The sequence below is a fragment of the Phaethon aethereus genome (assembly GCF_964289735.1).
Source record: "Phaethon aethereus genome assembly, chromosome: 1".
NCBI classification, from domain to species: domain Eukaryota; kingdom Metazoa; phylum Chordata; class Aves; order Phaethontiformes; family Phaethontidae; genus Phaethon; species Phaethon aethereus.
In genome coordinates this window covers 151225313-151251587 of record NC_138575.1, presented here as the reverse complement: position 1 = coordinate 151251587, position 26275 = coordinate 151225313, and the positions used below count along the sequence as shown (strand labels likewise).

The window sequence follows — 26275 nt, the reverse complement described above, 5'->3', positions numbered from 1 at the left end:
TCACAATTTGCATTTTTAGACTGATTAATTCTAATTGTGTAATTTTAATGTTTCATTTACATATGCACAGTTATTTATGATGCAGATTCACCCCAACTGAGGGTGTGAAATGGCAGGGTAATGACAGGTTTCATGGAAATAAATCTTGGATACATTGACAGCCTCTGAAGCATTAACATTTCAACAATACTAATTAGCTATATATAGAGAGCTTGATTAAAAACCACTAGAGGCTTCTTTTAAGTCTGAACACCATAACACTCATGCCAGGTGAAAAAGTTACAGTTCTCATTTTGTTCCTTTTCACATACCCTTCTTTATTAAATTGGGTAATATTAACTAGGACGCTAAATGGCTACTGCACATATAGCAATATGCTGTAAAAGGAATGTAGGTGAGCGTGACAGTGACATAAGAATATTCACCTCTCCCTCTCACAGAAAATTTTCCACATTAAAGTTACAAATCTATCAACCACAGCAGAGCAAGCCCTAAGGTTGCACTTTTGGTGGTGGGAGGTAGTTCTAGACCCTTGGTGAGCACAGACACAAGGGCTCGAACCCCACTACTCTTTACTTCATCTTGCATAAGAAAAGTAGCGAGTTACATAAAACCATAAAATTCTTGTAAGCATTTCCCCAGCCCTGTTTTGTCATTGCTCTGAAGCACTCTTGAGATTTAGAACAAAAGTATTTTCAGAGACGAGGACCCCACCTCTGATGAATGGCCCCTTGCCACACTATGCAGCACATCTCTCCGTGATGGACCCAGCATCTTCCTTCTTCAGTTAGAAAGGATCACGCCCACAAAAAGATTGCCTTCATCCTTGTCCCTCTGGGTTCCCTGTGTATTTTTGTGTTTGCTTCTGCATCTGTCATGCACCACAGATACTTTGACCCCATGTTAACAGCTGATCTCTTTGCTCTCTGTGTCCAGTCTCCAGCCCCAAGCCCCAGCAAACAAATTGGACCAAACTGGTTTCACCCAGTTGTAATCAATCTATCTTGCTGAGAAGTGCCCAGCTGAATGGGTACCTCTAAGGTTTACGTAGCCTCCTTTGCCACATTTTGGAAAGCCAAGAGCACAGCAGCTGAGCAGAGAAGTATGGATGCCTCACAGCCCTGAGGCACTCACTGCTACAGTAGTTTTATACAGCAGCTGAAAGACGTACATCATCTGATCCTCCAAAGCACCGTGCGTGCCAGTTATCTTAGACAGAAAGGGGCTTTGTGGTCCTGCCTCTGTAAACAGAACCAGACAGAGCGACCCAGAGCTCTTCTGCTAGAGGTCGGGACAAATAACAAAGCATTCTTCCGACATAGGGTCCTCCCAGTTTTGCTTCTATCCTTTCTAGAACAAAGGAAACATAGAATATTTAGGACACCGTTCTGGTTTTGTGCCCTGGGTTGTATTATGCAGGATTTCAAAAATACGGGAGAATTCAGAAGTTGCACTGCATGGTAGTGTGTGGCATTTTCTGGATATTTTTATCTTAGGGTCTAATTTCTCTGGGATTAGCAGTGTTCGTGTCAATAAGAGAAAGCAATCCTTTTCTGGAAAAACAAACCTCCGTTGGAGTTTAGTCTCTGCAGCCATTTAACTTATACATTACTTCTGTAGGGTAGGGCCAGAGATAACTATTGGTTTTGTTAATCTTATACTATTTTTCTCCTCTATCATTTTCTGAATTTTCATCATTTCATCTGTTAAAATGCTCATATTAGAAATACAAATTTCTATGCTTAAGTAATATCAAGTATTTGATCTTTCTCTTTGAGTAAGCCTTTGATTATTCTGCAAGAGAAAGAATGAAGACAGTAGCTTCAAAAGGCTTTAAAACAGAAAATAAGAGCAAGCCTTTCCGCTTGGGCTGCGCTCCTCCTTGCTATGGTAGATTTGAGGGTCATGCTCCATGTTATTTCAATAGGCTCCTTTTGTAATTGAAATGTATGCAGGAATGTTGGTAAGACCATACATCCTCCCGTCATTTCAATATCAACCTCAGATAATCATAGTGTAAATTGTGTGGGGTAGACTTTCAAAGTGTCGGTGCTCAGGTTTTCTGTGGCCTCTGTAGTTACTACCACTGGTGCTTACTCTACCACTGCTGGAGTGGCTCTAAACTGGAGCAGATCCTTATTGACTGCCAAACACAACAAACCACACAGAAACCACAACTGGAGTGTTCCCTCTCCACTACTATAATTGGGATTTCTTTAGCCAGGCGCATGAGGAACCTTACCACACGAGAAACATTTTCTGGTTGTTTTTTATTATTATTAATATTATGTTAAGGAAAACAATCTTAAATAGCAGACTATCCACTTTCCGATTCACGATAGGCTGACTGTGCAATCTAGACAGGAACCAGGCATGCTTTGGTTATCTGCACATGTTAATGCAGTCCCTCTGCTCAGAAAATTGCTCTGAAGTACTTAAAAAGAGACATGGGAATGTTATACCATAGGCAAAATAAGTCAGCCGTGTACAAAGGGAGCCGAGTCACTGGAAAAACCTAACTGTGATTCTGAAGAATGTTTTAAGGTAACTTTAAAAAGTTCATTAAAAACTAAACATTTTTAAAAATAGTTTTTAATATTTAATATATATATAGAAAGGCCTGAGTTGGATATTTAGGAAGAGGTTTCTTTACTTGGGTTTTATTTTTATTGTTTTTTATTATTACTAATATGTTCAAATATCAAACCAAGTTTTCCTGGCTTTTGCCAGGGAGCTTCCAGGAGATCTGTGAATATCTACTCTGAGCTTAAAACCTTCAGAAGCAGCAACGAACACTTCTGTAATTAGATACTTCTAATATCCTAACCTTGATGTGGACACTAGTAAAGCAGTCTGGGCTTGTTAACAGGACTGTTCTGAGAGAGCAATGACATATTATGCTATAAAGCCTTGATTTCTTGAAGACAGGGTGCCAAATTCTTTTGACGGGCTTACTACAGGATTGTTCTTCCACAGCAGCAGCAAGAGAAAAAGGCTTCTACTTTGTTCCTAACTTAAAAAATTAAAGTGTGCAGCCACATCTGTCTAAGTGTCCTTGTTCTCTTTACAAGCTTAGCATAAACCCCAGACCATGGGATACAGGGATACCCAACAACTTGTTCCCTACAGTAATCACGACTCCCCTTTTTAAGGACCTATCCAAAGGTGATGTTATGAACAGCAGTCATAGTAATGAGCTTCAGTGTCTCAATAGCCTTTCAAAAGTGTTTTCCTTTTCTTCTCTTTAGTCAAGAAATGCACCTTCATGCATTCAGTAGCCACTGGCAAGGACAGAGGACCTATGGAAGGAGAAGAGTGGCTGGCTGGAGTTCCTGCAGGATGAGCTGTGCATCACTTGCCTCTCAGCACCTGGCTAGCTTTTGCATTGGCCAGCTTTAGCGTAAGGAAGCAAATGTCCCTCTGTGGCCCATGGAGGGGGACTTGGCTGCTCTGTATCACCTGGATTGGCTCCCCACGGCCAGGAACCTGCTGCTGGAGGGTCAGGGATGCAAGCAACACCTGCACTATGGCCAGCTAGACCTCCAAGCACTTAGGCTCCCTTTGCTCTCCCTCTCTTCTGTCACCACGGTGTCTGCAGGCACTCATCCCATGAAGAAAAGCATAAGTTATACCTGCCCAGACAAAGAAAGAGGGCTACTGCCTCTCAATGTGTTTTAGTAAGTCTAAACATACAGGGTGTATGCTTTGGGTGTTTGTGGTGCTCATCCACTCCAGCTAAATTCTGAAATTCAGGTGGACTCTGACTGTATGTTACTACTTTTTCCCCTCTTGTCAGTGTTACTGGCAAATGGTCATTCCTTCTTTTCCTAAAGGAAATTAAAAAGAAATAAAATTAACTTTCTCCCCTCTCAGCTTGCATGGCATGATGGCCTCATTTGGAAAAATGATTAGCTCTTAAAATAGTGTCTTGCAGTTGCTACAGTGAAATGGTAGATAATGAATGTGGCAATAGCTGCTAAGTTACAGGAAAATAATCACCTCTTGCCAGAAAGACCAGTGTAGTTTGAACTGCTAGTTCATAGTTGCAAAGGATATCATAAATCTTTGCATTTTAGCCTTTGGAACATTAACATAAATTGTTTCCAAATGCTCTAGACCTGCATGGCTTATGTCACTAAAGTTGACAGACACAAATCTTCCTTTCTCAGGGGAAGGAAAATAAACAGAGAGAAAATTCTCCATGTGCACGGTTCTTCTGGAAAGAAATCAGGTGGGAGAAGTGTGTGTCCATCTTGGATGAAGATGGGTGTCTCTGAAGACCTTTTATTTCCTGCGCGCGGGGCTAGCAGAACAACCTGCCCCAGGGGATCAGGGAGAGCCCCAGCCTATTGACCTAACTGAGGTCAATAGCAAGTCCCCCTTTGGCATCTACAGGGGCTTAATTCTGTGTCTCCAGACGCTGTTACAAGAAGAGATCAGAGCTTCACTTCACCGAATAAACTAAACAACTCCTACATTTTTCAGACAGTTTCCCTTGGCTTTCTCTCTCCCCCTAAGAGGGGCTGAAATAAGAGGTGCACAGAACATCTCTTATTAGGCTTGCAGCCATAGCTGAAAAAGCAGGCAAGGTCTGGGGCAGCTGGTCCCCTTTTCCAGTAGTCAATAGTGTCATGGGATGGGAGAATACCAGATGATTTCTTAATGACATTATGAGCCCTAATTTTTATAAGGTGATATGATAACTTTAACAATTACTCTAGTAAAATGAGACTGTTTGAGCAAACAGGAGAAGGAGAAGAAAGCAGCATAGTTTTTCAGTCAGCCTACTAACTTTTTGGTAATTTTCGTGCCAATTCTTACTTCCTGGAAGACACAATGTGGGTAGTGCTAACACTTGGCATAAGCTGCAACTTTTCTGGGCATGCAATGGAAAAATCTATTCTTTTTGGAGATGTACTTGTTATGTCTGATGTTGTAGGAGGGAGACTGTATGGCAGAAAAATCAATTTCTCTTTCATGATAATGTTGAGAGCAACCTGACAAAGAGTGAATATAAAATGACTACTGCGACTACTAAAGACCCTGTTGTACCACAAAGAGGTGTAATAAAATTGAGGCTCTGACCCACTAAGCTTTACAGTCAACAAGTGTTAAACACAAGAGGGAGAAATAGATCAACGGCAAGGATGTTGAATAGCTATTTGTGTCCATCCACAACTCTTAAAGTCTTTGGGTTTTTTCTTAAAGCCCAGAGCAGTACATAAAGCCTGCACTAAGCTAAGCACAATTTTTTTTATATGACAGGGACCAACAGATTGGTGATGTAAAGGACCATGTGTAGAAAGTGACAGGCAAAAACATTGCTCAGTATGATTTCATACTTCTTGTTTGTAAAACAACAGTGAAATGATTTGTTTGACATTGCTGATAATTTTTCATTAGATAGGCCCTGTGATTACTTTACATTTAATTCTCTCTAGAGAAGAAAAAAAAAATGTCAAATATCCTCAAAATATCACATAGTAGATTGTGACATCCAATTCAAGGCCCAGATCTAAACAGCCTAGAATTTGGGATGCTTCACCCTGAATTCTAGCTTTCTGAATGAAACCACATGAACCTGAAGTGCTAACTTTAAGAGATATTGGATCTGAAATTGGTCCCAGATCGAATAAAAGATTCACACAACTAAATCCAAAATTCAGATCTTGGAAACTTTCCTCTCTTGTCTTTTGATTTCCCAGATCTCTGGAGTTGTGCCTTCAGCCCCATCCAGAGCTGCCCCTGCCATTGTCTTCATGGAGCAGAGTTCACCCCTAAATCTGTTTGGGATTCAGGAATCAGGCCTGTCTCTCCCTGCTGGGGGTGCGGGGAACAATCCACTGTGACAATCTTAGAGCACATTTAACAAAACTAGATCCCTCTTAGGACAGGGAGGCAAGTGCCCAGATACTTTCTAAAACAGTCACAGTGTCTATTAAGTAATTATTAATTACATTAATAAATAATTAAATACATTATTAAATAAGTACATTAAATAATGCTGGCCTCTGTTCCTGTGAAAAGCACTCGAGAAGAAACCTCCCGTGACGAAGAGGCAGGAACATCCACCTCTAAGGGAACAGTCCTTCTTCCAGCCACAAACCCTTTCTGTATTTTACATTTAGCAGCTTTGTATGAAGGACAGAATTGGTATAAACCTGTAAAGGAATTGTAAACCTGTAAACCCTCTGTGTTTTTTGCTTTTACACATCTTGACTGCAGAGAAATTTTTCAGTCTTTGGTATCACACATCTAATTCAGGGCTAGGAAGAAGTAATTCTGAAGAAATTAAAAAAATGCAAGTTCATAAATGGTTCCTGCGCACACTTTAACTGTGCAACCAAATCCTATCATTTGGGAAAAAAAATCTAATACAGTCTGGTAAAAAAAAGTACAGATTTCTGTCCTAAATACAGACCATTTCGACAAAGCTATCACTCCTCTCAGACTCCATCGTATGATTGTTCATGCTGGTCTGACTCCATTCATTTTGCTGAAATTACTCCTTGAAGGAAATGAAGTCTCTCTAGTTCTTCCATGGGAAAGTACAAACGTGTTGTGTAGGTTGGGGGTGTAAACAGACTCAAAACAGAGGGGAAAATAAATCCACCATCACCTTTCAAACGTTGTGGTAAAGACTGCACCTCTGCCTCAAGAGGAGGCTAAGCTGCTGGAAGCAGTTTTTAAGGAAAGGTCAGTCTGTACCAGCCCTGTTCTCCCTTACGCTTCCATTGCTAGCCGCTGCTGTTGGAGATGGGCTAGGGGGAACTTCGGGTAGTCATTACATTTCTCTCTCCAGCGTAACTTACTTTCTGTCTTTTTGTCATCAGTCCCTGTAATCCTCTCTGCTGCCTAAGGACCAGGACCACCTAATGTACTCCTAGCTCCCCTTTGGGATAAGAAAGTTAATTAGTCCCTAGAGCATCTATAGGGTCAAAGCAGCTGGACTACTACTCCTTCTGGGTCGTCAGTAGCACTGGTGACCAGCTGTCAGGATTTTTCTTCCAAGAACATTTTGGGGTTCGGTAGTTTGTCCCTCTTTCTTCTTTAGTAGTTGCTTGGAGATCAAAAGACTTCCCAGCAGCTGAGCCATCACTCACCTACTTCACACACAAAAGCACTCGCCCCTTAGTCTGTGCTAGTCACCACACAATTCAGCAGTTGACCAAGCATTAAAAAAAAAAAAAAAAAGGAAAATCTCTCCAACCATCAAAACAAACTTTGCCTTTTCAGACTGTCCTAAAACCTTAATCGAACCCCAGCTATGGGGAATAAAAGATAATAATAAAAATTGAAATCCCGGAGGAGAACTCAGGATTCCAGAATGCCCTGAGGGTGACTCCCACCAGCAGAAGGAGAGGACAAACTCCAGAATTGAGCAACCTGTGCCAAGAACACTAAGCAAGTAACAACTTTTTGTTTAAAATTGAGAGCTGAAGTTGGCAAAAAGACTGCAGCTGCAGTAAATGTCACTTGTGTGTGAAAGACAGAGGTAGCCACTTAAGCCATGAGTACCCAGAACTTTTAAGGCTTTATAGATCAAATGGCTTAAAGTGGAGGTGAGGCCTGGCAGGCAGTGAAGATCATACAGTCCAGGTGGAATGTGCTTTCCGCCTGGGAAATTCCCCTTCTTAAGGAGGCAGCTATGCCCTGCTCCAGCTGTAACCTCCAAGCAAGCCTCAGGTTAAGAAAGAAGCTGATGACTCCAATGAAACACAAAATAAATTGTCCCAGGCAATAGTGAACATTCCTGCAAGTAATCAAAGGCATTTGTGTCATTGTTGCTTGTGTGTGCCTTCAGAAGACATAGCAAGACCTGAGGAGTGGTTGTGCGTAATTCAGACAAGCTGATACATCATTTACAGTTTCTTCTACTTGCTTTTCCCCTTCTGTAGTCATTGTTTGACATTTGCCAGAGCCAGGGCAGCTGGCACCCATTTATGTCCCAGTACGCTACAGCTGCTGGATAACTTGTTCAACTGCATCAGAGAAGAATCAGATATACAATCTGACCTCACATCTCCTGCTGTTAACAGTGCCCATGGTCCCATGCATGAGCAGAGGTGAAGGGTTGGTATCTCACTGCGGGGCAGTGATTGCCAGACATCGGCTCACTGAGAATGTAGAGAAGGAAGGAGCAGAAGCACATAGCAGTGGTGCCCGATAGCCTGTGCATGACTAAAGTCTACCAGCAATGCAACCTTTGTTTTGCCTTATGGAGGAGATGTTGCTCCTTCTGAAGATTAGCTGGCTGATCCACGTAATGTACTTGGCTCCCTCCATCCCCTACAGTGACAGCTTCTTGCTTTGGACCTATTGGTCAAATCCCATTCACAAATCCCATGTGAATTCTTCAGACTCAGGAATTACTTCTCTCTCTTGTCTCTAACACTAGCTCTGGTCAAGGACAGGTCAGTGAATGGCTAAAGTAGATGGTCTATTGTCATTACCCAGCACTGCAAAATTCATAGTCAAGTTTCTTCCTATTGTGTTCATTTATCTGACTGAAAGTTGAAATAAAATTGGGGTGCAATGTGACAAACTGGAATTGGTAAACCTTTCTTGGGGGATTGGGTCAAGTGTAGCTCAGTCTGACATGTGCCTACTTCTGTCTTCATGACAGGATAGCTGGACTCCTGTTCCCAACATGACTGAACGCTTTGACTGCCACTACTGCAAAGAGTCCCTGTTTGGTAAGAAGTACATCCTGAGGGAGGACAGCCCCTACTGTGTGAAATGCTACGAAAACCTTTATTCCAACACCTGTGAGGAATGCAAAAAACCTATTGGCGCCGACTGCAAGGTATGCCAGATTTTTGTCTTGTTGCAGAAATCTTGACAGAGTAGCCTGGATACATAGCTCTGAGGCATGGTGCTATCACCTGGAAGAATCCAGCTTAACAACTACCTAAGGGTTTCTTTTGGTGGGAGAACATGCTTTCTGGATCCCTGTATCTGCTTTTCACCACCTCACTTGGCAAACCCTTCTTTACTAGGCATGTTAATAGAAATGGAAGAACACCCCTTTCTTCCTGTAAGGCATAGGGCGACCTGATGATCTCATGTTAGAAAGTCTCTCTAACTCACTAGCAGAGTCCAACTGTCCATGGGGCCAGCTGGGATCTGGAAAGGTGGCAGAAGCTGATTTCGCCTACCTTTGGGTGAGAGGCAGGTAAGGCACTGCTGGCTTTGCAGTGACCACAACTCAGTTGTCCTCAAGAGACAAGACATGCTCAAGAAAAGTTGCCAACTCATGAACCACAAAAATCTGGCTAATGCTGACCCAAGTAATAAGTCAGTTAGAACACAGAATAATTAGCCTTTTACATACAGGATTGTCATAATGGATTCTAACTACAAGTTGCAAAGGAAAGAGCAGAGGCCTTGCTTGCTTGAGCTGTGCACTGCTGCACCACATGGAAACACCCACCTGATACAAATAACGTGTAACCACCTGCATTTCTTTTAAATTAAGCAAAACAACTGGAGTGCATGCCAGTTTGACTAAAGGAAGACAGATGATATTTGAGCCATCCACTGAAGTGTCTGTTGGACTGCTGCAGACAGACTTCATCCAATATACAACCTTCTTGCACGAAATTGTTCAAAGTTGCTCAAAGCTGGCCAAGAGTTTCACTTGACAGAGTGAGTTTGTACTAGAACAGCGATTTCCATTGCATGGCCACAGGATTCTTGACTGTTATGAGAAAGTCTGATGTTTTATTTCCTGCACTGCTGATCCATACCTCTAGAAGCACCGATTAGTCCCTATTACTGGTGCTACCACTCTATCATTAGTTCAGAGATATAAAAATATATGCTTACTCAGATTGGGAAAAATAAATGTCTCATATCTTCCAAACTCATCTATCCCACCCTATTGGCAAATCAGTAGGAGAATCCCTTTCAGAAGCCTTAAAAAGGTGAGAAGGTTTCACCATAATGACCAGCAACTGGCAATAGTCTGTAAGAGGGTATAAAACTGCCAGCTTTCCTACAGCTCATAAATATTCAGATTAGAAAAGAGATACAGCTGGCCTGACCTGAAAAAGCAAAATATTTCTGCCCCATTCCAGAATGTGCTTTTGTTTTAAGGTCTCTTCCTAATCCCCTGAGAAGATATTTCCATGTGTTGATATTCAAGAATTTAAAAACTTGGATCGGCTTCAACAAATCTCGGATGAAGTATTCAGGAATTAATCAGGCTGAACTTCTCAACCCAGATTTATGGATTTAGGGAGTGTGGGTGTTATCCGATATACTGCTCTTTCTGTACCCACTCTAATAGCAGATAGGAAAAAAAGCCCCTTAATTATCTGCAGTATAAGAATGTTTTATGTACGTAAAGAACCAGAACTATATGTAGAAAACACAACTATAAGATAGTAAATAAAGATTTCTTAAAGAACTATACAGTGTCCCAGAAACAAATGTGTCCTCTTCTGTTGTTTGTGCCTGTCCATGCTTTATGCTGCAGCTTTTGAGCCTGTTGACCAATTTTAATCAAAATCTGACAGATGTATAGAAGTTGCAAACTGAAATCCCTACAAGTTTTCTGAAAAAACATGTGGTTGGGTAGAAAAAGAGACCCTGTTCCCACAGAGAGGAAAACTAGAGTAGTTTTTCAATGACGGTAATAAATGTTAGACAATACATTTGAGTGTGCCTCAGCCACAAGATAAGTTTCAGTCAAAGTTTGTGCACTGTATGACTGATCATAATTAAACCATGGAACACAAAGTCACAAAAATCCATGTTTCTGCTCCTCATTAAACTATATATATACATAGGTATATAAATACATAAGAAATATACCAACATGTATCTATGTATTTTTCTGTATATCTTTTTACACATTGCATTTGCATTTTTCCTTGAGCAAAGAAGATAAAGCGTGCTGCGTTTGGGAATAAAACCAATATGTTGACTGCATGTACAAAATGGACTCCATATTTATTTGTATGTTCTGACATAGTATTTATGCAGCTGTAAAATGTGGAACTAAAACCTAATGGAGTGACAGCGTTACCAGAAAGGGTCACATCCAGGCCTCTGCATCTGGCAGGGGCACCCACCCTCACGTCAACATTGCAACCTGAAAAGCTCCACCATGTAGCTCTCACCTCAGATCCTCCTTTTCAAGTCCCTTCTTGGCTACTGCTGTTTCTCTACACTGAGGAGAGCTGAGCTGAGAACCCAGCTGCCATTGAGATGCTCTTAATTTCCCTCCTACCGGCCCTCCCAATTAAAAGCAACCCTCCCATAGCTGAAAAGGTTACACCAAAGTAAAACTGCCGTTGGCAAGAGGACAGCCAGCGCTCTGTCTCTGACGCGAGCGTAGCGTATCGGCACTGGTGCGTAGCATCGACTCACCGGAGTCAAACTTAAGCCTGCTCAGAAACTGGTAATGCTCCAACTTTGACAGTGCTGGGCTCTGGGAGGATCAAACTGATGCCAGGCTTTTCACCTCGTCTTGTAGCTGCAGCACAGAGAGCCCAAAAGACAACTATTGTGAAGAGAAGCTTTCTTTGAATTCGAATCAGGGAAGAAGTTGCTTCACCATCTTTCTATCTTTCCATGGCAATTTACGGGTAACTGAACGTAACTGAGTAATAACTACTTTGTTCTTTATTTTAAACGCTTTTTTTCCCCCCACCACAAAGACCCTGAATGACAAAAGTGCTTGAACAACACTTGGGGCTTAGGCCTTTTCATCGGCCATAAAAAATTCTAGCTGATGTTTATGAAACTTTCACAGACAGATTAAAAGCTTCATATACTGAATGGCAGGAGGCACTGGCAGGCAGGAGAAAAACACCATGCCATTTCTCTCGCAGTATGGGGCACTATCCATATGCCAACAGGTTCTAGTAGAAATGTACTCCTTCTGAAAAGAATTGGCATTTCATCGCCTGTGTTGCTGGTGAACCCTCACCACACCTACATTTTCATGCTTCTTTCCAGAAATCCGTCCATTATGTTCTCATTTGCTTAATTGCTGAAGTGTGACTTTTGGTTGGTTTTAGCTTTTTTAATAGTTTCCTTGCAGGCCCAATGGCACAGAAACCATCACAAATACAGGAAATGCCTACAGTAATCCAGTGTTTAATGCGGTCCACGAGTTGGTCTTGGCAAGGCAGGAGGGGCTGAAAACTCTCTCTGCAAAACATGAGAATGATATTAAAAGCGGATTGTGAGATAAAGCTATGGTGTCAGCACACAGGCCAAAAATGAATCAAAAGGGTGGGTCTTACACATAAGTTAAACAAAAAATAAAGCCTCCAGTAATGTGGATCAGGAAGAAGGAAAATATTTGCTTTTCTGATTTTTAATGTTTAAACCCTGTCCTGAGTTGCAACAGTTTTTCAGTGCATTACTGAATATCAGACTAGTTCTTGTGAAGTGGAATGGTAAAAGAGACAGATACCCTCATCTCTTCTCATATCCCTAAAGGGCTGGATTCAGCACAATATCATGTGTTTTTACCTTACCTAAACATGCTTTAGATAGGTATGTGCCAGTCTAACATACTTAAGTGTTTTGCTACAGGGTGTGCATGGCTAAAATCTGTACAGCATTATGTTGGCATACCCCATTTCCTCTGCTCAACCTTCTGAAAAGAGTGCTGAGGCAAGCAAAAAAGTCTGATGTAGTCTTCATTCATGAACAAACATATACAGTTACTCTTCTGGTAATAAACTCTCTAATCTCTTTCTTCCTGTTGGGTTCCTGTTGAAAGCCAGTTCAGGAGAAAAGGTAATCCATAATGGCTTAAGTTTGCTTAGACTTAAAAAGCCAGAGTAGAAGACAGTATAGTTGCAGGATATGAGGTGTCTATGCTTATCCCAGTTACCTGGTAACTCCAGTCTTGGGGCTCTTCTAGTTTAAAAAAAATCACAACATTTCTGATTTTAAAAAAAAGGTAATCTGCAGTCCTACCCTAGAGGCCAAATAAACCATGCTGGACCAAAAATACACAGAACTATAGAGGAGCTATAAAACATGATCTTGCCAATGTTGAAAACAGTTATCTTGACAAGTTTTCTTTGGAGATGACATCATGAAAATAAGTAAAAACAAAATTGCTTGAAAAACACGTAATGGCTTTTCAAAAACGTAAGTTTCAAACTTATTTTGCATGGGATAACTCTAAAAAGTTTTGGATACAAACAGGATCTGCATTAAGTTTTGCTTGTACCATATTCTTACAGCTATCTGAGTGTGTACAAAGGATCTCCACTTGGCCCACTCTCTGACATCTGTTTGAGAAACATCCATCATTTGTTTGGTTGTCCCAAGGAATGCTGAGCTGAAATTTTCAGCTGAGGTCGATTCTCAGATCAGGCTGAGAAAAACACCCATTAAAATTTGAGTAGTTTCAGGGGATGTTAATTTGGTTATTTTTTGTCTTCAAATGAAACCAGATGAGGGAAAGATTATTTTCCATGTTCAGAAATTTAACAGAGTTAAAACGAGTTGGCGGCCGGTCACAAGTGGTGTTGCCTAGGGCTCAGTACTGGGGCCGGTCTTGTTCAATATCTTTATCAATGACCTGGATGAGGAGATCAAGTGCTCCCGCAGTAAGTAAGTTTGCAGACCACACCAAGTTGAGTGGGAGTGTTGATCTGCTGGAGGGAAGGAAGGCTCTGCAGAGGGATCTGGACAGGCTGGATCGATGGGCAGAGGTCAATTGCATGAGGTTTAACACGGCCAAGTGCCGGGTCCTGCACTTGGGTCACAACAACCCCATGCAACACTACAGGCTTGGGGAGGAGTGGCTGGAGAGCTGCCCAGCGGAAAGGGACCTGGGGGTGCTGGTTGACAGCCGGCTGAACATGAGCCAGCAGAGTGTGCCCAGGTGGCCAAGAAGGCCAACAGCGTCCTGGCCTGTATCAGAAATAGTGTGGCCAGCAGGAGTAGGGAAGTGATCATGCCCCTGTACTCGGCACTGGTGAGGCCGCACCTCCAATCTTGTGTTCACTTTTGGGCCCCTCGCTACAAGAAGGACGTTGAGGTGCTGGAGCGTGTCCAGAGAAGGGCAACAAAGCTGCTGAGGGGTCTGGAGCACAAGTCTTATGCGGAGCAGCTGAGGGAACGGGGGTTGTTCAGTCTGGAGAAGAGGAGGCTGAGGGGAGACCTTATCGCTCTCTACAACTACCTGAAAGGGGGTTGTGGCGAGATGGGTGTTGGTCTCTTCTCCCAAGTAACAAGCAATAGGACAAGAGGAAATGGCCTCAAGTTGCACCAGAGGAGGTTTAGACTGGATATTAGGGAAAATTTCTTTACTGAGAGAGTGGTCAGGCATTGGCACAGGCTGCCCAGGAAGATAGTGGAGTCACCATCACTGGAAGTGTCCAAAAAACGTGCAGACATGGCACTTGGGGACATGGTTTAGTGGGCACGGTGGTGTTGGATTAACAGTTGGACTTGATGATCTTAAAGGTCTTTTCCAGCCTTAATGATTCTGTGATTCTGTGAAGGAATGTAACTGAAAGAAGTGTTAAATCTTTCTCCCTGCAAATTCTGCTGCAGGATTTATTGCAGCCTGCAGAGACAAGCATTACTCTCCTCCCCTTGTCTTTTCACTAGTAGCACATCTGTATCTGGTCTGCCGCTCTCTGCACTTCAGCTGCAAAACACTTGTAGAGGAGAGACCATGTCCATGAGCATCTGTGTGTATGCATCTCTATATATGTAAACACCGTTCCACTTGTCAATCTACAGTAATTCTTCAGTCTCTTGTCTGTGCTTTATCTAACAAGTCTCTTATCTGTGCTTATGTGTGCTTTATCTAACAAGAGCATGTGGCTGTCAGTTTGCATAGACAGATGTGCAGATCAATGGCAAGAGGAGTCATTCCCTATATTGCTTTTAGGCAACATAGGAGGCTGCACTCATTTCCTTCAAGCTGCATAAAGTGGCTGAGAAGTCATGCTCACCAATATCTTAAGGATACACTCCAGTTCTGAGTCCACAATAGTAATCTTCTTTATTAGTTCCTCCTGAAAATCCATGCAATAAACAGGAATTAGTTGTATATCACCTGCACCTTCTGCTGGAACAGAGTTATTTGGGTTACAATCAGCTAGCATAACCTAGAGCTCACGTGCCTGGAGTAAACCTAATGCTCTTTCAGCTTAACTAAGGACCAGCCTGACAGTCAGACAAGCTTGAAGCCAGTTTTGCACATGCAACTTCGCCAGTGTAGAATCTGGTCCAGATCAATACATCCACAGCTTGTGTACACGCCAAAGGCTCCAATTAGATAAGCATCACACTGAAGTAGACCAAACCTCATTTTCAGTGACTTTATTACACTGACCTAAGAACAAATCATGATGCAGAAATCGTTTCATCAGTACCTTTGAAGTCCTTGCTTCGGATGTGGCAGAGTCAGGGAGAGAAAGCAATATCCATTCCATCAGTCTAATATTCTGCTGTAGGCACGTCAAAGCCAGACATCTTAGACTCCCTCTACATTTAATGACAACATCTGTTATGATCATCCAAGGTAGCTAAAGATTATTCAAGTCAGTCTGTATCTTGAGTACTTTGGGTTGTAGTTACACTTCATCACTTTGCCGTGATGAAATATCTGCTATTTTCACCTACCCAGCTACTGTCTACAATCTGCCATGATAACTGACTCAAGGATCAAACCTTTCATCATTGACACCTAATCCTTGTCTTCATTACTCCTCTTCTGAAAGGCATGCACCTTCTCCTGGGTATAATTTTAGTAATAAAATAAGGCAGAACAAAAGCAGATAACAGCACATGAATTTTGGAGATAAAAAATAGCTTGCAGAATACTGCAAAAAGAGGAGAAAGGCAGCAAGTGGAAAAAAAAATTGAATATATCTTCTTGCAAGAGAAAGAAAACCAGATATGTTGTCATTCTACTTTTTAGCAGGCAAATTTCACATTTTGGAAAACTCTGTTGTCTGTATGTTGTATTTTTCTGTTGAAAATATTATTACCCTCTGAGATCATATTTAGGCTATTCAACTTCATTTAAAGAGAAAAAAATGTGAATAACTTCCAAAGAAGACTTTTTCATTTTACTATTAGAAAAGATTGAAATTTTACAGTCAGAAATCTGTCTTGTTTCAAAAGGAGTTAGCTTAAATGAATAGACAAGCTGAATAAACAACTGTCTGAAAGTTGTAAAGTCTTAAATATCCTATCACAGAGTGCAATCTCAGAGGTAGCAGACACACTGGGTACCAATTGTCACTCACAGTGATTTAAGAAATTTAGTGCTACCCACCTTAGCACAGATCTCCAAACAAATTCTTAATTGCATGGTCAAATTCTGACTGAAGTTACTGTAGTTTAACCAGTTACCACATATCAGCTGAGCTAGGTGAAACTGTGTCAGTGGTTCCTGTTAGCTATTCATGAGAACAAGGCTGCTGCAGACATCATGTGCTGTTATTTTTGGTTAACCTAAATATTTTTTATATTTTATAATATTTTAAATAGTTTAACTACAATATTTTTTATTTTCTCTGGGCTAAGATTGCATATTTAGAGTTACCTGTGACTGTACTTGCCAAAATACAGCATCTTAGGCCAGATTATGTTTGAACACTTTGTGATGCTTCCATTCACACAATTAAAAAATCTGATATTCTACAACTCATTCTTTTCCCTCAGTTAACCATATTAATCCAGTGCCTGTAATTAATACATAATGGATCTTGAGCTAGAACCTGAGAAGTTATTTCTGCTGAATTTTTATACTCCCCATTCATGACAATACTAGCCCCCCACACTCCCACCTCAAACCGAAGCTTAAATATTTTAGGGTAGACAACTTTTCTTGTAATGCTCTAAGCTCCATTGTGTTTGAAGTCCAAAGACACTGTTCAAGTGTTACATGATTAGGTCACCTTAGCTTAAATTTTAAAAGGCACAGGCCATCCCTTTAGGTCACAATTTTTAGAAGGACTGCGTTTTTTAAGTAATAAAAGTACTGCTGAGGAGAGTATTTTAAATACTTTGGTGGCCATGCTAATCTCTTGGCTGGAGTGTTCTGGATGACTGGCTGCAGGTACAACGTGGTCTCTCATCTTTCAGTCTGATCCATGTTTGAAACATAGGTAAACCAAGAGTTGGTAAAAATTTGTTGCAGTGAAAAAAAAGGAGCAGAGATCAGACCAATTCCACCCTTGGTGTAAATCTGTTGAACTGAATAAATACCAGAAAGTAATTGGAAAGAGGATTTCTGTCCAGGAGTGAACAGCTACGAAATGACCTAGAAATCAGTAATAGTTAAGACAAATAGGGGAAGTCTATTATACCTATAAGGTTAACAAGTTTTAATCTGTCTCAGAAAAGGGGCTTTTTTCTCAAAGGAAATACCTAAATGAAACTGGTTATTCCTCTGCCACATCTGAAAAATGAAGGTTACTTTGAACTGGAAAAGGGTCGATAGCTGTCATGAGCTGTTCTTGGTTATCATAGCAAAATAAGTTCACCTTCATCAGAACATTTTGTTTTCTCAAGCTGTGAGAATTAGCCTCAGCTCCTGGCTGGGGTTCAGATTTGGACGTGTTTGCATTCTCTGAGCTTCCAGTTGTCCAAACTACTCATTCTGCTTACTCTGTCGTTTTGGATTTCTACAGGATCTGTCTTACAAGGACCGCCACTGGCATGAAACCTGCTTCCACTGCTTCCAGTGCAAGAATTCATTGGTGGACAAACCTTTTGCTGCAAAAGAGGAACATCTACTTTGTACTGATTGCTACTCCAACGAATACTCTTCCAAATGTAATGAGTGCAAGAAGACTATTATGCCAGGTTAGGATGCTCACTTTTTGGACTAAGAAAAGATTAGGCTAAGTATCAAGCCCAAACTCAACAACATTTGTGACAAATGTTTTTGACTACCTCTGCTAAGTCATGGTGAACTTTGTAAAATACAGTTGATGGTTCATTCTAAGTCATTTACATGACCAGAACATATAACCTTCATAATATGGATCATGGTAGAACTGTTATTCACATGAAGCAGACTACTCTTGAAAATTAGTACTTTTATTTCATTTAGCATTTTTTTAGTGGGATTTATAATTTTCTACAGCAGTATTCGTTAAAAGGCTTTTGATGGCTGGACAACTAAAACTCAGCTTTCTGTCCAATCCCAACTTTGCCCTTATTTGTCTTGATTGGCTTCCACTGCTTGAAGATCAGAAGCAGCTTGCAAATTTAACTGCTTGCTTAATTCACAATTTAGCTTTTCATGTAATTACTCGAAATTTATCTTCTCCCGTAAAAATGACAAATTGGTCAAAGTGCCTCTAAGGTCTTTCCTGAGCACAAACATATGAAGAAACAGGAAAGAGCTATTTCCTTTTTCAACATGAAATACCAGTTTATAGTAATAGATTGCTAAAACCTCATCTGCTCATGTAAATACTGTAGCATTCTGTGATGATTTGAGGGCTTACAGTGGAAGGAATATTTATCCAGAAATAAAATATTAAAAAGCAATTTGAAGAATCCACGTACATGCTCCATAATGATTACTAGTTCCCTTTTCCAGTAAAATTTTTCCTTGGCTGGTTCTGATATTGGTCATTTTAGACAAATGCTGAAAACTACAACATGGTGCACCTAAAAGGTAAAAATGAGGGCTTGATGATGAAATAGGATGAATAAATAGAAGCAACAATGATTTTTAAAAGCAGATGGCCCTGTCATCATTCATGATTGAGTTAAGGCGTCTCCTGTTATTCCATGTGCAGCTGTTTGTACCGATACAGCACTAACAACTGACGTGTTTGGGAAAAACCAGTGCTAGTTTTAAAGCTGGAACTACATATATATGTATAGTTTTAAGCTTATTCATCAAATTCACCCCCATGATCAGTGAGATTATTTGCCGAATGGATCTCTCTTTGCCCGTTATGCCAGCTATAGATTGATAAGTAGTAATGGATGCTGGATTCAGCGACCCAGAGAATTCCTTCTTCTCTTAAAATCTGAAACAGAATAAATCAATTTTTATGAAGCTTTACAACCACCAACTGGTCTTTAGCTGCTTACTCAAGATAGCTGTGATGTCACCACGTTCAGAGAACAGTACACCCAGCACGTATTTTCCACTTAGCATGCCATAGAGTCATAGAATCTTTGTGTTGGAAAGGACCATGTTAGTACAGGAGCTACACCAGAGCACTATGATCACCAACTGAAGCATAATTAATTTTGAAAGAACCAGCAAGTGGTTGGATACCCTTTATGGAGACTGTTAATGTTACACTTCCCTTTTGCTTGCTTCACTAAATGTACAATTTAGATTTAATAAAGCATAATCATGACATGCCCATTAAATACTAAAGTAATTACAAGCTTGATCTTTCAGTCCTTCCGCAAACTAAACCCCCACCAACTTCAGTCCAGCAGCTAACAAACAGGGATCTCCCTGCCTTGAGTTTCAGTGACAACACAATCCCAAAGAGACAACAGCTAAAAATGTGAAAATAAAATTCTAGACTATTCAGAAAAAATTTTCCACATCTCCTTTTTCTAGAACATCATTCCTTCAAGGACTGATTTATTTTCTCCTTTGTATGATATAGAAAATTACCAGCACAGAGAGGGCATAGTTCTTAAAAGGTGTCCGTTAATAAAATGGATCAGAAATATTCAAGCATGTAGGAATCGGGCAGAAAGATGATTAGCAGTTCACCTACTACACTCCTGCAAGTCAATTCTTTGAAAAACAAAAAAACCAAACAAGTATGCCTCTGGGCAGAATTTAATGACACCAAAAAAGAAAAAGAAGAAGAATATGCAACTAGTAAACAAAGAGGAATTAATGCTTGAGAAAGGAAAAATGGCAAAACTTCACCCTGCAGTATTGGGGGTGGGAAGAGTTGGCATCAAAGGAGTTAGTGTGGTTCTTCATCATTAGCCAACACGATCAGCCTGTCAGTCTTCCAAGCACTTGACATCACGTTTGCTGCTACAGGCTTCAAGAATAATGCAGAACTGTAGGAGCATCATTTGTTTGTTTTCCCTTCTGGCCAGTATCAAATATTCCGACTCAAGTCGGTATATAGGAAATTATACAGTGTGCAAAGAAATTTGTCCATATAATAGGGCATCTCCAATTTCCTGGAAGGGCTCAGAGTCCACCTGTCATAGAGTGGACTGAATCTGCAAAATAAAACTTCATTCTAGACAAGTACATTTAGCCCCGAACTACCATACCACTTTTCTGCTTTTCAGTAAAGGATCGTTTAAAGGTTTTCCTTTCGCATTGCAACCATGGTTTATATACAACTGAAGACAGAGAGAAAGCTTCTTTCTTACTGAAAGTTTCGAGAGACAGAAAAACATTTAGGATAGGTGTTGCAGAGCTGGAAACCATTGCAAATTTATAGCGGACCTCAGTGAGGACTGGAACAAGGCCTCAGAGCAGATATGAAATAATCCTTTGTCTCAGACAGTGACTATACGTTATTGGGAAAGGGAGGCAAGAAGCTTGCCAGGAATTAACCAGGTATCTTGCAGCTGTCTGAAAAAGAAACAAGAGGGACTTGGAATGAACAAAGTCAAACTTTAATGAGGAATGGCCTTACCTTCACTCAGCACTAGCAGCAGCTTTTACTGGTGTCTTGTCGATTCCCCAGAATCTTCCTGTGCATAAGAATTCATTATTAACTAATAACACCACAAAAAGGTGTCCTAAGCCTTCATTACTCGCAGTAAATGTTCCTCTTCTTTATGGGAGGAGAAGAACCACTCACTCTCCAGAAACTTAAAATGGTACTCAATACCATGGAAAGCTGGTAGGAACACAAAATAGCCTCTAGCTCATAGCTGCACTGCTTATTGACCCATAGCCAGCTGTCAGGCAAACAAGAGCTACAAACTGCATCCCTCTCGGGCAGAAGAAGTTGAGTTGACGCTCTGGTCTCATTACAGGTACTCGGAAGATGGAGTACAAGGGAAACAGCTGGCACGAGACCTGCTTTATCTGCTACCGCTGCCAACAGCCTATTGGGACAAAGAGTTTCATCCCCAAGGACAATCAAAACTTTTGCGTACCCTGCTATGAAAAGCAGTTTGCCATGCAGTGCGTCCAGTGCAAGAAGGTAGTGCTCTTATTTTACTTACCTAAAACCTAAGGGATTGAAGTCCGTCCCATTTTACATCCAAGTAGGTAGAATATCTTAATTCTTCTATGCATGACAAAAGATTCAGAATCAACTGATTTTAAGAGATGATATAATTTCGGTTCCCATCCTGCATCAGGCACAGCATTTACTAAAATAAGAATTCCCTTACTCAGGGTTAAAGATCCCTTTGTACAGAAAGCATACAGAGAAGACAAAACACAACAAAAAGTCTGCAGTGGAATAACCTCATTCCAATATAACCTGTCATATATCATGTACCTAAACGTTTCAACTGGAAGGAAGATGAGCTAACACTGATAATTTTTTAATATTCTAATGAAGTTCAAGACAGAGAGATAAGCTTTACACAGAGCAAATGCTGTTCCTGAAATAAACACTAGTAAACTCAATACGCCCAGAAGTACAACTTTCTAGGCTAAGGACCTTTCATTTGCGAATTTCCTAAATTCTATACGCAGACACTGATAAGAATGTTAGAATTCTTTCCTAAAAAGAATTGTCTCATCGCTTAAGAAACTAACAAATCCCAGTTTCCTATGGATATATGCATAGGCAAAGACAATCAAAACTATGGCTATAGGTGCAGTAAATCCCCTTTTCCACTGCCACTGTTTCCTCTTTGTCTCCCTTTACCCTCTGCCTACTTCCAGCCACCACCAGTGCCCACACTACCCAGACTTTCTTCCATGTGTGCTACCTGCTCATTTGCCCTTCCAGTCAAGCAAAGGTGCAGTCTGGTCAGACATACCAGCTGGCCAGAAATGACTGCATCTTTTCTGCTACACAAGCAAAACAGGTAAAGGCTAAATTTTTAGACTTTTTAGCAGAGCCTGTTGCGATAGGACAAGGGGTGCTGGTTTTAAACTAAAACAAGGGTAGATTTTCACAACAAGGGTTGTGAAATACTGGCCCAGGTTGCCCACAGAGGTGGTAGATGCCCCATCCCTGGCAACATTCAAGGTCAGGCTGGATGGGGCTCTGAGCAACCTGCTGTAGCTGAAGATGTCTCTGCTCATGGCAGGGGGGTTGGACTAGATGGCCTTGAAAGGTCCCTTCCAACCCAAACCATTCTATGATTCTGTGATCACATACAAGCCTGATTCCCAGGGAATCTTCCTTTAGGGAAGAAAGAAAGAAAAATTAAACTTCCCAATTTTTTAAGATCAAAAAAGTTCAGTTTGTCTAACATCAGGGGAGCTGGTTTTGTAGGCAATAACTTATTGTAAGAGAAAAACCTCAGACAAAGTCCAGAGAAGCAGAAAGCAAAGACTTCAGCTAAAATTTAAAATAAAACAGTCTTTGCCAAGGAAAGTTAACAGGGAAGTTGATGCACATAAGGTAGTTCCTTCCCTATGAAGAATGGGACAGGTGAAGGAACAGAGATGAGACGAGTCCTAGCACACGCGTATGAAAAGCGACATACAAAGACTAGCTTTAAAAACAAAGTGGACAATTGAGAGTGAGATTATACAGTATGTGGACAATAAAGTACTTTTATTATGGGGCTTCTTTGTACAAATTAGGAAATTTTAATAAATCACTTGCATGCTTTTCTCAAGGTCAACTCCAGCCAAAATGATGATTTTGCTGCCTTACTTTCCCTCCTCCCACCCACAAAAACCTCATCACCCTTCCTCTCTACTGAATCAAGATACAAACCTGCCAAGCTCAAGAAAACACTTTCTGTCTTACTTCCCATAAAACAGGCTATCACTACAGGAGGCGTTACCTACCGGGAGCAGCCGTGGCATAAGGAGTGCTTCGTTTGTACTGGATGCAAGAAGCAGTTGTCTGGACAACGCTTTACCTCCAGGGATGAGTTTGCATACTGCCTGAGCTGCTTCTGCAACCTCTATGCCAAAAAGTGCGCTGGATGCACAAACCCCATCAGTGGTAGGTCTCTCATGGCCAGTGCCTTTAAATTTGGGTTTTTTTTCAGTGAACTGCTTCTAATAGTAAAAATGGTTCAGTAACTCATTCTGAGTAACTTGAGAGACTCAAGACAGTATACAATTCAAGATGCGTGAAGTTAAATACTTATGATGCCTTCAAGTGCCTAATAAAAAGGAAGAGGTCATTAAATTCAAGTTTCCTCCTTTTCACCTCATTTTCATGGAGCACAGTGGACACAGTTACAGAGCTACACATGTAGTGGGGTATGCATGTTCTGGACGTCATTCCACGTGCGTTCATCAGCAGGATCACTGATCTCAGCAACAACAGTCCCTCTGCCAGCAGAAAGTGTCTAACTGGCTTATACCTCGTGTTGTAGCACAGTGCATTTCTTCTCTGATTTTTCATGACAGCAACTAAGAAACCACGAGGCTTTTAGATACTGCTTTCCAGGGCAGAAGTACTTAGTGGAGCAACTGCTTAGAGCTTTACTGTGAAACACTTAGCATAAAAATATAACCTCCTCTATGAAGTAATCAGCATTTAACAGCATGATACATACAGTCCAAGACTGCAGATCTGAGTTACATTTGGACCTTTTTGTCTTGTTATTGCTCTGCCCTTGCACCTGTCCCTCACTAACATATACTTGATTGCGCAGCTCTTAGAAAAGTCACTGCATAACACCACAGGTACTGTTTTCTGTTTGTCTGAGAGGCATTTCTCATTTGAATATTGTGCTCCTTTCTATCACATGCTGGGTTTTTTTTTTTCAAATGTTGCTACTAAAAGCAAAACAAAACAAAAAATCCCTCTTGTCAGGTAAGAGATATGCCTAACTAGATCTTTTCACTGAATCCCAGCTAGTCATTCCAATGCATCATATTCAAATTGCTTGTCATTTCTGAGGTTAAGGAAGAGATAATTTCTACTAAGAGACATTTGTCCCTATTCTTTTTTTTCCTGTACAATTTCAATAGCCCTTATGATAACCTCCATAACCTCAAACTCTTGAATGCTTTTTTTCAGTTTGCTAATCTGCTGCTTTTCTTGAGGCACTCTTCCTTCAAAGCTATGAATCAAGTCATGACATAACCTGTCAGGCTTCTTTTTAAATGACGTAAATGCATTTTTACAAAACAAAATTGACTTGCTCAGACACCATAAAACATCCTGTAAAAGCTATCAGACTTCTGTTCAGGGGCAGTTGCTTTCCTCTTCTTCTGCTATATATCATAGTGCCATCCCTTGAAAGTTCATTTCTGGCATTATCACCAGCGATAACAGCCTAGTTCACTAACTTAGCTGAAAGCAACAATTTTGAGGATGAAAAGTATTACTTGCTACAGCATAAGGGTGGCAAAATTAGCACAGCAACACATAGCCCTGTCACAATAGCATTTTTTTACTACTAATGTTGGATCTCCATAGCAATCCATGAGGGGAGTCTGAAACAGCATCACTGGAGGGCTGAAGTGCTATTCCTTTCTTGTAACAGAATGCTTTTGGTTTTCAAACAGGACTCGGAGGAACCAAGTACATCTCCTTTGAAGAACGGCAGTGGCATAATGATTGCTTTAACTGCAAGAAGTGTTCTCTCTCATTAGTGGGTCGTGGCTTCCTCACAGAAAGGGATGACATCCTTTGCCCTGAGTGTGGGAAGGATATTTAAAGCTCAAAATAAGAAGTGGGGAGAGGGGAGGAAAGCTGCGCTTGCAATATATAGTCTGAAATACATGGATGTTTGGAACTAGCTTTGCCACTCTGTGTTTCGCTGTACTATTAACATCACTTAACCTTTTGCTTCAGACTCTCCAAATCTGGAGGGGAAACAACTTCAAAATCTCTAGTAGCAGTATTGGTGTTTAAGATTTCTGCAGCTAACCAAAACTAACACAAAACCTGAGATGTAAAACCATTTGGGTGTTATTGACATAACATAGTCTTTTTGTTTTTTTTTTTTTTTCCTTACAGTAAATATTCCAGTTAAAAGCAAGTGATATAGTTCAAGGATTACAATGGCCACGCACAACACATTCACAGATGGATATTCAGGGTGAAACCCTCAGCCCACTGAAATCAATGGCAAACACCATTCAAATTCAGTAAGGCTGTGGTCTTGCCTCAGTGTTCTTGAGCCATGTGACTAGTGTGTGCCGTCAAGTGTGTAGAAAGGCTGCGAATGTAGAGGGTGTTTCAATGTGCAAGGATTTGTGCTGTGCCATAAACAGGTAATGATAAAACAGTTGAAGTGGGAGCGCTTCATAACAGGTACATATTTTATTGCATGACTAGCTGATCATTACGTGAAGTACAAGTTCTGATTGACAGTGTCAGTATTACAGTTAGTCGACATTACACTGCACATTGTATTTTTCAAAATAAAATCATTTAAAACAAAATTGTGATTGTGCTTTAATTGTATTTACATATTAGATATTTACAAATAAAATGCTTTCCCAGTCTGAAGAAACACAAATGTAAGAGCCATACAAACACAACCCTTTTTGCATCCAGTCATTATGAAATTGTGGCGTTTAGACCATCCTCATAAGGGCCCTGCAGATACAGCAGTCTTCTACTAACTGAAATTAGTGGGCAAATCATCAGTAAAACTGAACAACTGTATGAAAATACTGAATTGACTGCACCTGATAAAAATGTGTTCATAGGCTCTAAACTCAAAATCAAAATGTTGTTCTCAGCAAGCAAGAAGGTCAAGGCAACTCAAAAGACATTTAATCTCGGAGAAAGAAGTTTAACTTCTATACAAGGGCGTGCTTTAATTTCATTTTGCAATACGCGACACCCTTTGCTCGAGCATCATTTCTGCTACATGTTTGCTGCAAAGGCAACTGCCAGCAACAGCATGCTGGCAGGACAATAAAATCAAGAGGAAATATTCCAAAGGACGGTAACTCTCTTCCCAAAGCAAACTTCAAGAAATACGGCCATGTTATGCAATGTACAATCTTGGTACATCTTCCAGATGGAATTAATTTGCATCTAGCAAAAGTAGGAAAGTAATGTATCACACTTCCAACAGGAACCTTCAGATGTGGAAAGAAGAATTAAGAATATACTTACTCTGTGTGTAACTGGTAGGGAAAGTTTGCTCCTAGTTCCTGCCACCACTCTTGAATTTGTCTCTTTTTGTACCAAGTATAAAGTGGTCACAGGTCATTCCTCTCTCATTAATTGAACAAGCTAAATAGATGCATCGG

The 26275-nt window shown here is 40.8% G+C and overlaps 1 protein-coding gene across 1 annotated transcript; it reads left to right on the top strand.

Annotated features, from left to right (window-relative positions):
- Positions 1–8632: 8632 nt before the first annotated feature.
- FHL2 (four and a half LIM domains 2) lies at positions 8633–24723 on the top strand (the record flags this gene model as incomplete). Its single annotated transcript, XM_082000083.1, has 5 exons — positions 8633–8806; positions 17634–17808; positions 20944–21113; positions 22865–23051; positions 24572–24723. The coding sequence occupies exons 1-5, from the start codon at positions 8651–8653 to the stop codon at positions 24721–24723; spliced, it is 840 nt and encodes a 279-aa protein (XP_081856209.1). The 5' UTR covers positions 8633–8650.
- Positions 24724–26275: the final 1552 nt, after the last annotated feature.